This window comes from Lagopus muta, chromosome 26 (assembly GCF_023343835.1).
Source record: "Lagopus muta isolate bLagMut1 chromosome 26, bLagMut1 primary, whole genome shotgun sequence".
In the NCBI taxonomy this organism is placed as follows: Eukaryota; Metazoa; Chordata; class Aves; order Galliformes; family Phasianidae; genus Lagopus; species Lagopus muta.
Genome location: NC_064458.1, coordinates 3,885,637 through 3,898,385, shown reverse-complemented (window position 1 = coordinate 3,898,385; position 12,749 = coordinate 3,885,637). Strand labels below are relative to the sequence as shown.

The 12,749-nt window shown below is 55.6% G+C and overlaps 2 protein-coding genes across 2 annotated transcripts; both read right to left on the bottom strand.

Moving 5' to 3' along the window:
* Positions 1-1,664: 1,664 nt before the first annotated feature.
* Positions 1,665-4,922, bottom strand: LOC125684815 (platelet glycoprotein Ib alpha chain-like). Its single transcript, XM_048927270.1, has 2 exons — positions 4,669-4,922; positions 1,665-4,167 (listed from the first exon to the last, which is right to left on the bottom strand). Exons 1-2 carry the CDS (start codon positions 4,669-4,671, stop codon positions 2,035-2,037), a joined length of 2,136 nt encoding a protein of 711 aa, XP_048783227.1. The 5' UTR covers positions 4,672-4,922; the 3' UTR covers positions 1,665-2,034.
* Positions 4,923-7,643: 2,721 nt separating this feature from the next.
* Positions 7,644-12,740, bottom strand: LOC125684820 (butyrophilin subfamily 1 member A1-like). Its single transcript, XM_048927296.1, is given in 12 exon segments — positions 7,644-8,172; positions 8,628-8,660; positions 9,128-9,148; positions 9,237-9,256; positions 9,360-9,384; positions 9,731-9,751; positions 9,942-10,046; positions 10,165-10,188; positions 10,191-10,228; positions 10,230-10,424; positions 12,141-12,483; positions 12,589-12,740. Coding segments are annotated over 12 exon segments (1,488 nt in total). The 5' UTR covers positions 12,731-12,740; the 3' UTR covers positions 7,644-7,651.
* Positions 12,741-12,749: the final 9 nt, after the last annotated feature.

Genomic DNA, 12,749 nt, shown 5'->3' with positions numbered 1-12,749 from the left:
GGATGGATTTAGCCTCTTCTTAACCCTGATGATCTCTTAACCTGTCTGTAGATGTTCACCTTCTTCCTCGTTCGCTGCCCGCGTTGCCGTTCCCTGTTGTCTCACTGGATCTCACCTACAAAGTGCCACAGAGCAAACAGACTCAAGCTGGGGAGAAGTGATTTCACCCATTGTCCATGAAATAGAGTTGGACAGGGAGAAGCAGGCACATCTCTTCCCCCTCTCCCCACTCCCCACCCAGCCCCCTCCTCTCCCTCATCCCATCGCAGGTCCATAACTGCCCCCCTGCCTTTCTCAGTGACCTCCTCAGCAATTCTCCCCTAAACATAGGCACTGCAGCTGTCTGTATCACGAGGCCCCATCCCTCGGTGCCTATTAGCACAGCTTTCAACAGCTGACGAGGGACCACGGCGCTCGTGAGGATGGCAGCAGTTCCCTCCTCTCTGACCTTTCCCTGAGCTCGTGGTGGGCAGTGAGGACAGAAGGAGGGCAGCTGCCCAGCTGTCCCCACCAAAGCAGCCCTGGGGGTTGTGCTGGGGGGGCTGCAGCATGCAGTGCTGCACACTGAGCCATGCCACCCATCGCTGCTCAAACCACAGCACTGCAGTGCCCAGGGGCTCTCTCTGTGCTCACAAGTCACACATGAGAGGATTTAGGGTTTTGCACATGGTGTCCAGGTGCGTGGAAAGAAAGGGGACTGAGCTGCCCCAGTGCGGAGCTCGGGGCCGTTAGGAGCACATGTGGTGATGCTGAGGATGAGGACTGGCGGCCATGGGGTCCCACTGCATCTCCTCTGCATCTGTTTGACTTCTTGTTGTACAGGTGTTGTTCTTGGCCCCTTACTTTGAGGACATCAAAAGCAGTGCATTACACTGGAGCATCTCCTGAACAAAGCTAACACTCCTGGCGATGCGTGGCGTGGATGGAAACGAATGGGGCTTTTCCACCAGAGCCAGAGACACTGCTGGTGTGGCATGGCTTTCTGCGGTCTGCAGCGATGGCCGAGTCCACAACCCCAAAGCAGCCCCTTCTCATCATTCCCTTGGGGTTTCCCTGCTCCCCAGACAAGTGCAGCTCCTCCTGAGTTTCACTGCAGCAGCAGGACCTCCCCTCCCAGCCAGGCTCTTTTCCTGGAGCCAAGAAGAGCGTTTTACAGCTGGGCTCCAACACCATCAAATCACAACCATTGCAGAGCTCCTGGCGTCTGGAAATGGGCCTGAAATGCCTGGAAACAGTAAGGAATGCCACCGAGGTGCTGAGGCAGGATGAGGGACCTGCAAAGAAGTCGCTCCCTGCTGCGTTTTTGGAGACCTCAAATTGGTTCCAGGAAAATCCCAAGTTCCAAATGGTTCCAAAAAATCCAATGGTTCCACATTCCAAATCCCAATGGTTCCAAAACATCCCAAGAGATGTGCAGAAAATGTGTAGCTCTTCACTGGGTTCTGTGTGGCTGCAATGCACTCTCCCCAAGGATCAAATGTTTGTGGCAAAAGCCAAAGCCAATGTTGTGCTTCCTATCTAAAATCCTCCAGCTCTTCTCCTCTGTGTCAGGAAGCTGCACATGAGGGACGTTTCCTCTGTTCTCTGTAGTTCCAAGTATTGAGGACAGCCATTTGCTGTACTCTGACAGCACTACCAGAGGTCTATTGAAATGAAATTAGCTCCCATATGGAATTCAGGCAAAGAGAATATTTATTCTGTGATTAATAAACCAACTCTGAGTTGAAAGCATGATGTGCGTGTGTGACATTTGAGCAGAAGCAGTCAGCATGTAGCAGATAAATCCAGCTCTGTTTTCCCACACTGACCCCAAACCTGGCATTTCCGCCCCAAGCTCTGGTTTAGGACAACTCCCACCCCTGCCAAGCAGCCCAGAAACCATTTCAGATCTAGCTAGCACCATGAGTGTGAGTAGTGCTGGGGCAAGCAGCTGGATGCCTTCCCTTCCTGCAGTGAGCAGATTTTCCTGTCGTGCAGCAGGAGACGTGAGCCAGAGCCGTGCCCTCCGTCCCCCCTCTGAAGGCACAGGAGCATTTACAAGGTGTTGGCACCATGATTCACCCTGACAGCACCCATGGCCCTGACTCCCCTGTCCAGGCTGCGAGTAGAAGGGCTCTGCAGAGAGCCGAGTGTTGTGGCTGTCAGCTCCATGGGGAAAGGATTGGATGGAGCATTCAGGGGGCCGTGGTGGATCCACAGCTCCTTCGTGGTGCAGAAGGACTTTGCAGGAGGGCCGCGCTGCACCCCCAGGTCTTTAATCGTGCAGTAAGTGTGGGATGTGGCAACTTCAGGGCACAGCTCTACTTCCTTGGTGGTGCAGAACGTGGAGCGTTGTTGGGGGCTTCGGAAGATGCAGAGATGTGTGGTATGACTTTGTGTTGAATTCCCCAACCTCAACAGCGGATGCTGCACCTCTTGGGTCTGCAGTGAGTCGTGTTTTGTCAGACACATCCACACCAGGCAGCAAGCTAAAAGCAGCACAGACAGGAGCAGCAGAGCCAAGCAGGCCAGGTAGAGCACCCAGCGCAGGAGACAGCAATGGCTCAGCACCCAGTGCTCCCAGTGCAGACCCTTCACAGCTGCCTGCGAGTGCAGCACGGATGGAGTCTGTGCTGGAGTGGAGCACGGGCAGAGCAGGGGAGGGGGGAGCGGAGGAGATGGGCGGGGGAAGTGCGTGGTGTCCAGGGGAGCAGACAACGTAGGGGTGTGAGCAGAAAGCGTGGCGTTGGGGACCACCGGTGTGGGGGACGTCATCAGAGCAGAAGGTGAAGATGTGGTGATTGAAGTGCTCTCTGGCTCGGTGGGGGAAGGCAGAGCTGAAGGACTGGTGGGAAATGCTCTGGTGAACGTTGTGAAAGGGCTGCTGGCAGCACGGGTGGTGAGGGTGCTCTGCGGATGGCTGCTAGTGCTGGGAGCAGCCGTCAGAGAGATGGTGGGGCTGTGCGAGGTGCTGGGGGGAGCAGTGTAAAAAGGGGCAGTGCTGGGGGGCTGCGAGGGATGCACAGTGCTGGGGGGGGTGATGGTGAGACTGGTGGATGCAGGAGGGGCGGTGCTGGGAGCCGTGGTGTGTGCAGGGGCGGTAAGGAAAGCAGTCGGGGTCAGACCGGGGCCGGCAGGGATGCCGAGGGGGGGAACGGCGGATGTGAGAGCGGGCTGAGTAAGAGCGCGTGGGGCGGTGCTGGGCTCTTTGGAGCTGGGTGGATACGTGGGGGTCAAGGAGGTCACGTGAGGCATTTTGGGGGTCCATTCCACATCAGGGTAATCGTATTCATCCTCCTCTGCATCCCCCACGTGGCCGCAGTTGGGCTTGAAGCGGACGATGGGCTTGTGCTGGTGCTCGTCGGGGCTGCGGCACAGCACCTTCTCCGGGGCCAGCTCCACCTTCGTCTTCCCCAGGCCGCGCTCGGGCTCGTAGACGCTCCCCTCGTTGCCGAGGATCCAGGAGCGCAGGTAGAGCAGGCTGCAGTCGCAGTGCCAGGGGTTGTCGGTGAGGAAGACGTAGGCGAAGAGGTGCCCCTCGGGGAAGAAGCCGGAGGGCAGCGCGCGGAGCCGGTTCCCCGACAGCCACAGCGTCTCCAGCTTCTCCAGGTCCTGCAGCAGCCCGGCGGGGAGCTCCTCCAAGGCGTTGTCGGACAGATCCAAGTCCTCCAGCACCCGCAGCCCCGCGAAGGCGTCCTCGGGGAGCGTCCGCAGCGCGTTGCCCCGCAGGTCCAGGTCCCGCAGCCGCGGCACGGCGCGGAAGGCGGCGGGGGCCAGAGCGCGCAGCTGGTTGTGAGCGAGGGCCAGGCGGGTGAGCTCGGGCAGGACGTGCAGGGCGGGCAGAGCCTGCAGCGCGTTGCGGGACAGCAGCAGCTCCTTCAGGCTGGGCAGCGGGTCCTCGGCGTGCACGTCCCGCAGGTCGTTGTCGGACAGGTCGAGGTCCTGCAGGGCGGGCAGCGGCCGGAAGTCGGCGGTGGAGACGGACGCCAGGCGGTTGGCGTTGAGCAGCAGGATGCCCGTGTCCTCGGGCAGGCCGGCGGGCACCGCGCCGAGATCCCGCCCGGTGCAGTTCACCTCCACGATGTCCTTCACCTTGTTCATCTCCCACGGGCAGGGCGGCGGCGGGGCGGCGGCGGCGGGCGGCAGCGCTGCGAGGATCAGCGGCAGCAGAGCGGGGAAGCGCGCGGCCTGCGGGGAGAGCCGAGCTGCGGGCGCCTGCGGTGCGGCCCCGGCCCGCCGCGCTCCTGCGCCGGCCGTTCTGGAGTCCCCAGCCCCGACCTCCTCCGTCCCCGCCCAGCCCCGCGGACAGCAGGCTCGGAAAGCGCCAGCTCTGCCCTCGTGCCCTCCTCCAAAGCGTGAACGTGCCCCGCGTGTTGCTGCCCCCCAGGCGGCCGTTCCAGCCTCGCTGCTGCAGAAGCCGGGGCGCAGAGGCGTCTCTGCAGCCTCACGCTCCCGGTCCTGGGAAGCTGTACCTGGGCTGGAAGGGGCTCCCTGAACACGCTTCTGCCCAGAAGAGCCCTCTGCCACACTTGTGTTCGTGGGCCAGGAGATGAAGTGCAGGACCAGAGCTTCCTCTGCGCAGGTGCTCATGGCCCGAGCACCCAGAGCCCCAGCACCCAGACTCAGAGAATATGGGCCCCGAGCACCCAGACCACCCAGACCCAAGGGCCACCGCTCCCCTGCGCTCACCATGACCCTTCAGTGTCTGCTCTCCTGCTGCGTTGCCTCCCGTCTGGCAGCAGAGGCTGGACAGGCCCTGTATCAGCACCCGCAGCTGCTGGGAGGGAAGCTGTGGTTTGTGGAGAAGCCGAGCTCATCTGCCCTGCTTCCACACCACCTCCCGCTTTCCCTGTGCTGCTACATCACGGCTCCTTGCAGAAGTCTGCACCCGAGTGCAGCCCAGCTCCGTCATTTCTTGCTTCTGCACCATAAAGGGGTGAGGATTGCGCACAGGAGCAGCCCCAAAGGGGCTTCACACCCCAAAGGCTGGGTCCCTTCCAACCCTGGGACACGTGTCCCTTGCACTGAGAGCTGCCCCTTCCCCTGCCTCAAAGCAGCTCCTCTGCAGCTCTCCCTGGCTTCCAGCCCCCCACCTGGGGACGGCAGCCTGGTGGCGAACTAGGGAGAGCTGGATTCTGCGCGTGACCTCAGGGTTGGTGGTGTCCAAAAGGGCTCCTTTCTTTCTGACTTGCCAGGCAAGAAGGGGATGGATGTGCTGGACTGCAAGGCAGCTTTAGCACTGCTAGGAGAAGCCACAGCACAGAGCGGGCAAGGAGATTAGAGGCAGAGGAAGGAGCTGGGCTTGGCAGATCTTCCTGCTCTCAGTTCCTACAGCCAAGCTGTCTCTGCCTCCCAGGTCACCACAGAGCACTTCAGGGCTCAGGACGTGGGGTCACACAGAAGCTCCAAGTGCGGATGTTGACCAGGATGGTTTTTGCATTGGTTCTCCATTCTGTGGACTCAGCGGTGAATCCCAGCCAGCAGCTGAGGACCGACTGCTTGCCTACTGACCCCCAGAGCAGGAGAGAGGAGAGAACAGGAAGAATAGAACTCCTGGATTGAGATAGTGAGAGTTTAATAAAGGCCATGAGAAAAAGCATCAGCAAAACCCCCAAGTGATACAAAGGCACTTTGTTTGTCTTACCGCCTCCTGCCAGCAAACCGGTGCTCAGGCAGACCCTGACCTCTGTGCCACAGAATCATGGAATGTAATTGCAAAATGGTTTGCAGCCATGAGCTCTCCCCAGAGCTTCTCTCCTCCCGGCTGAACAAGCTTAGCTGTCCTCCATAGGAGTGGTGTTCCAGCCCTCTGAGCACCTTCATGACCTCCTCTCGGCTCTCCCCAACAGATCCACATCTTTTCTATGCTGGGGCCTTTGAGCGGAGCACAGGTGGAACCTCATAATAATGGAGCAGAGGGGGGGATGACCTCCCTCAATTTGCTAACTGCAATTCCTTTCTCAAATTCTCACCCCCAGCTTAGGTAGTCCTACATTTATTGTCTCTGAAAACAAGCAAACATCTTCAACCTAAAGTGTTTATAAGCAAGATTTCTTCCTCAAATCTATTTATAATTTACAGTCCAAGTGTTTTGATTCTCAGAACTGTCCCCAGATATTCTTATATATCTGAAATGAATCTTGATTTTTGTCTGACTGATGCTGCCCGCCTGTGAGTCCCCCTGGCTCCAGATTTAGCAATATTGATCATCCAAGGAGCCAAATTGCAGCGTTACTGTTCAGCTTGCAGTGAATGAGTTGGAGGCAGCAGCAGAGGCAGGACCTGGGGGCTGCTTTTTGCCTTTGCAGCAGTGGTTTCCAACAGAATGCATGGGGTAGGAAGGGAGAGATCAGATGTTCCCCCTACCGTCTCTTACAGTCCCCAGGATTAAGACTGCACGTGATTTCCTCTCCTGCACTGCAGTTCTGCTCCCTCAGTACGGGAAGTTCGGTGCCGGCTCCAGTACCACGATTCCCCTCTGCTGGCTGCTGTGGTCTGCGCACCCTCCTCAGCTCTGCCTCATTCTCCCCTCCTGATTTGCCTGAAGCATCTAAAGGTGACATTTACCAATACACATGGGTATGCGATGTGTGTGCATACACACGAATGCACTGTTAGTCAAGTTGTAGCAGGGAGGCGCTGTGTTTCCCGGTAGCACCCAGTAGCTCTGGCAGGGTTTGCTTTTTGTTTTGTGCAGCCTTTTGTCACTGTGAGACTGCTGAAAACCCGTCTGAAAACGGATCTTACTTACTAACATGTTTACCTAATTGCAACGGACCACATTTTATAAAAGGGAATGCGTTGCACCACTGTCACTGCTCTCTCTTTGAATTAGTTTTTACTAATTAAGAAATAATGACTGATAGTAGCAGTGAAGCATTCCCCTGCATGCTATTTTGCAGTACTGCGTTCTTCATTAGTGCTTGCCCTCCCACCACCATACCTGCCCTGTGTTATTCCTGTCTGAAGTTACTCTTAGCTGGACGTCTTACTTGCAATCATGATGTGCTCCTCAGGTGGCTTCTCCACTTTCCTCTAAACACACTGAGGACCATCTGCTGAAGTGTTGTTGCCAGCTCCGCTGCCATACCTGAAGCAGGAGCTCATGTCTGTGTTCTGCAGGATCTCAAGCTGCTGCACAGGTAAAGGAGGAGAATGGGGAAGATTTCAGTGTCCCCACTTTGGCTCTGGCTCCTCTTGCAGTGCTCACATGAGGGGTCCTGCTATAGAGGAGGCTTCTTCTTGTATATTCCAGCAAACACCTGGAGAACCTTGCTGCAAGCTCAGGCTGCATCTCTGAGCTGTTCCTTTTGGACTTCTCTGCAGTGAGGCTCAGTGCTCCTGGGCTGAGCAGACTTTATTTGTGTTGCATACAAGTGTATCCTCATTCATTTCTGGAATTAAAAACACACTTGGCAATAACGGTAAAGCCTTTGTTTGGAAAGGTCCATGCCTGCTGGACATCAGATGAGTGAAGGAGCTGGTGTGACAGCACACCTGGCCTCAGATGAAGCATGTACCTAACCCTAACCAGCCTTGGGCAGAGGTCCAGAGAGGTAACATCATTTACCTTTGGAGGTGGAGATGGCAAATTCATCCCAACTGATAAAGGCTGGTGGTTTACCAGCAGGGATCAATCCCAGCAGCGCCTTCACTTTCCTCCTCTTCTTCATCAGGGCCACATTTTGAGCTGTGTACCAGGACCCAGCCAGAGCCAGGGGTGGACTTTTATCCCATGGAATGACGCTGGTGGAAATGTGAAGATGGGGATCTCCTCATCCACATTGAAGAACGCCACCCGGCCCAATCCATAATCCAGAACGACCCAGAACCACGTGGGAGTGTGAACATCAGGAAGGAGCGTGCGCTGCGGAGATGTGAGCGCCTGGAACTGCCCTGCCCACTGCCCCACGGCCCAGATGCCTTCCTCTGGGCCGAACTCAATCTCCCCTTTCCTCCTCACGTCTTCTCGACAGACGCCCATGGTCCAGCCCCCTCCATCCAGCACCACCTCCACCTCCCAGCAGTGGCTCCCCTTCGTGAAGCCCTCGCAGCCCAGCACGCAGTGCCAGGGATCAAAGTGCTCGGGGCGGCTGGGGACATCCTGGTGTCGGTCTGTGCACTTCACACTCCTGCCATCATCAGCCAGGATCAGGTCGCAGTGGGCAGTGCCCACATCCAGAACCACCTTCGCTGTGGGCAGAGGGAGGCACGTGTTGGGCAGAGCTCTGCTGCTGGGGAAGAAGGGGAAGGGCGCAAAGAAGTGGGAAGACGTGCAGAGCATTGGCATGAGGAGCAGAAAGAACTGCAGAGAGCCCAGAGCGGAGAGGAGAATCGTGGATCACAGAATCATAGAATGGCCTGGGCTGAAAAGGACCTCAAAGATCATCTAGTTTCAACCACAGGCAGGAGGAGGAACAGCAGCACAACTCCCAGCTGAGCAAATCCCCACAGCCCCAGAGCAAGACCAGCGCTGCTCGCTGGGGCCCAGGACTCTCAGGTGTGCCTTGGAGAGGGGCATGCATCAAGCAGGGCCCTGAGCACAGCACTGCAAAGTGTGAGCATCCCAGCATCACTGCAGGGGGGGCAGCGGGAAATGAGGGTAAAGCAAAGAGGGCTCAGCCCCCGGAAGGCAGAGCTTCAATTACCATCTTCAATCGGCGCTGCATATCTTCTCCACACTTGAAAAAACATTAGAAAACAAACACGGATGAGAGAGAACCCGAATGCGCCCATGGCACCAGTTTGGCTGGGATGATGACAGGCCACGTGCTGCACATTTCCCAGATTGTTGGTGCGTTTGTGAAAGTCATTTCATGGTGTGTGACCTCCAGCCTTTGGTGTCTGGTGATGAGAAGTGCCCCATGCAGTTCTGATAAACGCAGCCCCGTTGCTGGGCCTGACTCACATGTGTACTTACTGTCTGTGTGTGCCTTCTTTGCAAACAGAAAGCATTTTTTTTTCTTAATATAGAAGAAGTACAGGAAGTAACTTAAAATATAAAGGGTGGCAATGCTTCTGAAGTGAGTTCAGCATCTGTCACCGCTTCATTTCCCAGCAGCGGACCCAAACCAGGGTGTAAATGCAATACTCAGGGGAAAACGGACCAACTGAAACATCTCCCACATAGGAAGAGGAACGTACTCACCAAGTTCCTCAGCTTGTTTCTCTGCAAAACAAGGAACGAGCACAGATGGGAGCGGGCACCAGCTGAGACATCACCTCTCCCACAGCCGCCTGCGTAGAATGAGCCTTACCAATTTTGGAGTCACGATCCCTTAAGCAGCAAAGAGAAAGACCCCCCAGTTAGTGATGGATCCACAGCACTGGGGGCAGCTGCATGGAGCAGTGCAGGGGGATTCTACCAGGGAGGATGGGACTTACCCAGCTCTGCGGCTTGTGCTGCTGCAAAGAGAACCAGAGGAACTCGTTACCATCGCAGCAACACAAAATGCGAGACCCCAACCTGCCACCTCTATTAGGAAGGGGCTTTTGCAGAGCAAAGCTCTGCCAATATACAGCGCCCTTGCTCTCTCTTTGCTTGTGCCATGAGCTTACTTAAAATTGCAGCATCATTTCACAGTTTCATCCTTCTGTCATTTCAGAAATCAGTTCCTTAATTTTCTGTGGCTGCTCTGTACCCCTTTGCCTCCACCACCCCATCCTTAAGATAATCAGATAATCATTATGCTTGTCTAATCAGTCAGTGGAAATTCTCCAGTTTTCCAATTCGTGGCAAAGTGGATCTTACCTATTTTTTTCTCATACTTTCCTGTGAACAAAAACAGAAGAAAGAAACATCAGCGGTTTAAAAAACCATGCTGGTTATCTACAACTGCAGCTCCAAACCCACACAAGGCAGTGGCGTCCAAATGACCCCACAGGGGTCCTTGCCCCCCAGACCTCCCCAGAGCCCGAGCAGTGAGTCAGAGAGGGGCCCCTGCCCCAGCCCAGGACTGTACCTTTCATTTTCAGCAGATAAACAGCAACGATGGAGAGAGCAACCACTGCAACCAGTACCAGGCTCAGGGCGATCTTCCACGGTCTGGCGTTTTGGAAAAAAGGATCTGAAAAATAAGAGAGCCCCATAGGGCTTCAGTTACCCTGCAAGCAGAAACAGAACGCAGATTTATGTCTGTTCCAGGGAAAAGACAGCCTGTGCCCGCAGCATCGTGCTCCGCTTACCTGTGATGGAGAACGCGGACTCTTCTCCTGGTTGTGCAGCGCAGCCCTGACCACGCAGGCTGTCACCACTGGTGAGGACGAGGACACACTCTGCTGTGTAGAGGCCGTTCTGGGTGATGTTTTCAGAGAGGGAGGGCAGCCACTGCCCATGGGGGTCCTGCCACAGCAGCTGGGGCTGCGGGAACCAGCCTGCAGAGCGGCACGCCATGCGGATGCTGCCGTCCTGGTAGCGCTGCAGTGCGATGAGCGGGGCTGAGCCACTGGCTGCAGGAAACGGTGGTTGTGGGTTATTATGGGGTGGGGGTGATGCTGGGTACGAGGCTGGGGGACAATCAGCCCATGGCAGGGGGTGGAACCGAATCACAGAATCACAGAATCACCAAGGTTGGTAAGGACCTCAAGATCACCCAGTCCAACCATCCACCCGTCCCCAATAGCTCTCACCAAACCGTGTCCCTCAACACAAAATCCACACGTTCCTTGAACACCTCCAGGGTTGGTGACTCCACCACCCCCTGAGCAGCCCATTGCAGTGCCTGACCACTCTTTCAGAAAAGCAGTATTTCCTCACATCCAGCCTAAATCTCCCCTGGTGCAGCTTGAAGCCATTCCCTCCAGTCCTATCACCAGTTACACAAGAGAAGAGGCCGACCCCCAGCTCACCACAACCTCCCTTCAGGTAGTTATAGAGAGCAATGAAGTCTCCCCTGAGCCTCCTCTTCTGGAGAGCTTTAAGGCCCTCCCAGCACAAGCTGTTCTATGATGTTTTGTGTTTATGCACACAGAGAGCACCCAAGTTCTTATCCAGTCTTCTCCATAAACATCTGCCCTGGAGGCTGCTATAAAGTAATCCCCAGGTCTGGATATTAATATATAAAAGCATATTTTACTTTATTGCCCACTGCCTTTTTTTTTTTCCTATTCCCATTTTTATATTAAGAAAATAATTTCAACACCATGTCTTGTAGGCAGCACGTCTCATTGGCCACGTGTGGCTGTGCAGCGGACACCTCCACCTCTCTGGGACAACTTGGTGAGCACAGTCACAGCGTTATGGAGTCACAGAACGGCTTGTGTTGGAAGGGACCACCAGGATTCCCTGAAAAAACACCTGGGGTCACTGCGTGGGTAAAAGGTGGGAGAGAAGAGCGGGATGAAAGGTGGGGTGAAAGATGGGGAAGGAGGGCGGATGAAGGATGGGTGAGATTAGGATGAAGGTTGGGAGAGAGGAATGGGATGAAGGATGGGTGAGAAGAAGAAGAATGGGATGAAGGGTGGGATGGAGGTTGGGGGAGAAGAATGGGATGAAGTGTGAGATAGAAGAATGGGATGATGAATGTGTAAGGAGAGTGGGAAGAAGGGGTGGAGAGAAGAGTGCTGGCTGTGAGCAAGCAAATCAGAGGTACTGGGAGGAGCCCCCCAGTGAAGACAGGGATGCAGACGAATCATGAGAACAGCTTTTCCATGTTGTGAGAAGAGCTTTTCACATAACTTGAGTGGATACAAGCTGAAGGACAAGATGCTTGCATACAAGTGAGCTCAAGAACAGAATGCAGAGGCTGTGGAAACTCACAACTCACCAAACAACGATAAGAAAGAAGGGTAGACATCCCATTATCGAAGACAGGGAAGTGAAACAGGTGCCTCAGCTCAACACAACACCCCCCAACCCCTTTAAGGATTGAAAGTTCACATCAAGAAAAACTGTTAGCCTTTATCCAATGACCACCAGAGACCCCTGCCATATTTTAGGATGCATGCTCAAGAGGGCAGAACAACATAGCGGTAATTCCTCAGAATTCCGCCCCATTTTCTTGTAGATAATGAATATCTCTATGTTATGTCTTTAAAAATGCAACCACTGCTTTTCTCAGCGTGTGCCAGCAGCAGATATCCGCCTCGCACCCAGCAGAGTGAACCCGTCTGCTTCAGAACCTTCCGTGGGTTGCAGTTTGGTTCGGCGCGTCGCAGCCCACAGAGCTGTCATCTGCAGCTCCACCGCAGCCTCGTCGTATCCCAGATCAGTACGAACACAGCAGGTGTAGCTCCCTCTGTCAGACAGCTGGACGCAGACAATTCTCAAGCTCACGCTGCCATTGGCGAGGCGCATCTCCGTGCGCCCTTGGTATCGAAGCTCCTGGTCCCTGTACTGGTCCTGGCCATCCCTGTAGCGATGCACAGAGGGCGTGAATTGGTCCCTAAACCACGTCACCTCCATGTCCTGTGTGCTCTGCTCCGGGGACAGGCGGCATGGCAGCACCACGTCCTGCCCCACAGCCACGGCCATGGGGTCAGGGGGGCCCTGCACACTGAACGAGGCTGGAAGAAAGCAAGAAATCACTGTGAGTTGGCTGAAAGCCTGTGCTGAAAGCCTGTGCTGTGCCGTCCCATGGGCAGAGCAAACACAGCCACGGGGGCTCATACCTGACTGCAGCTCATGAACGTGGAAAGTGGCACTGTAAATGACAGCAGCCAGCATAGGGCAGTGGAGGCAGCAGCTGTAGTGGCTGTAAAGGGGGGAGGAAAAAGGGGGAGGGCACAAAGACCAGTGTGCACCATCCCCCATTACCAGATGAGCAACTGAA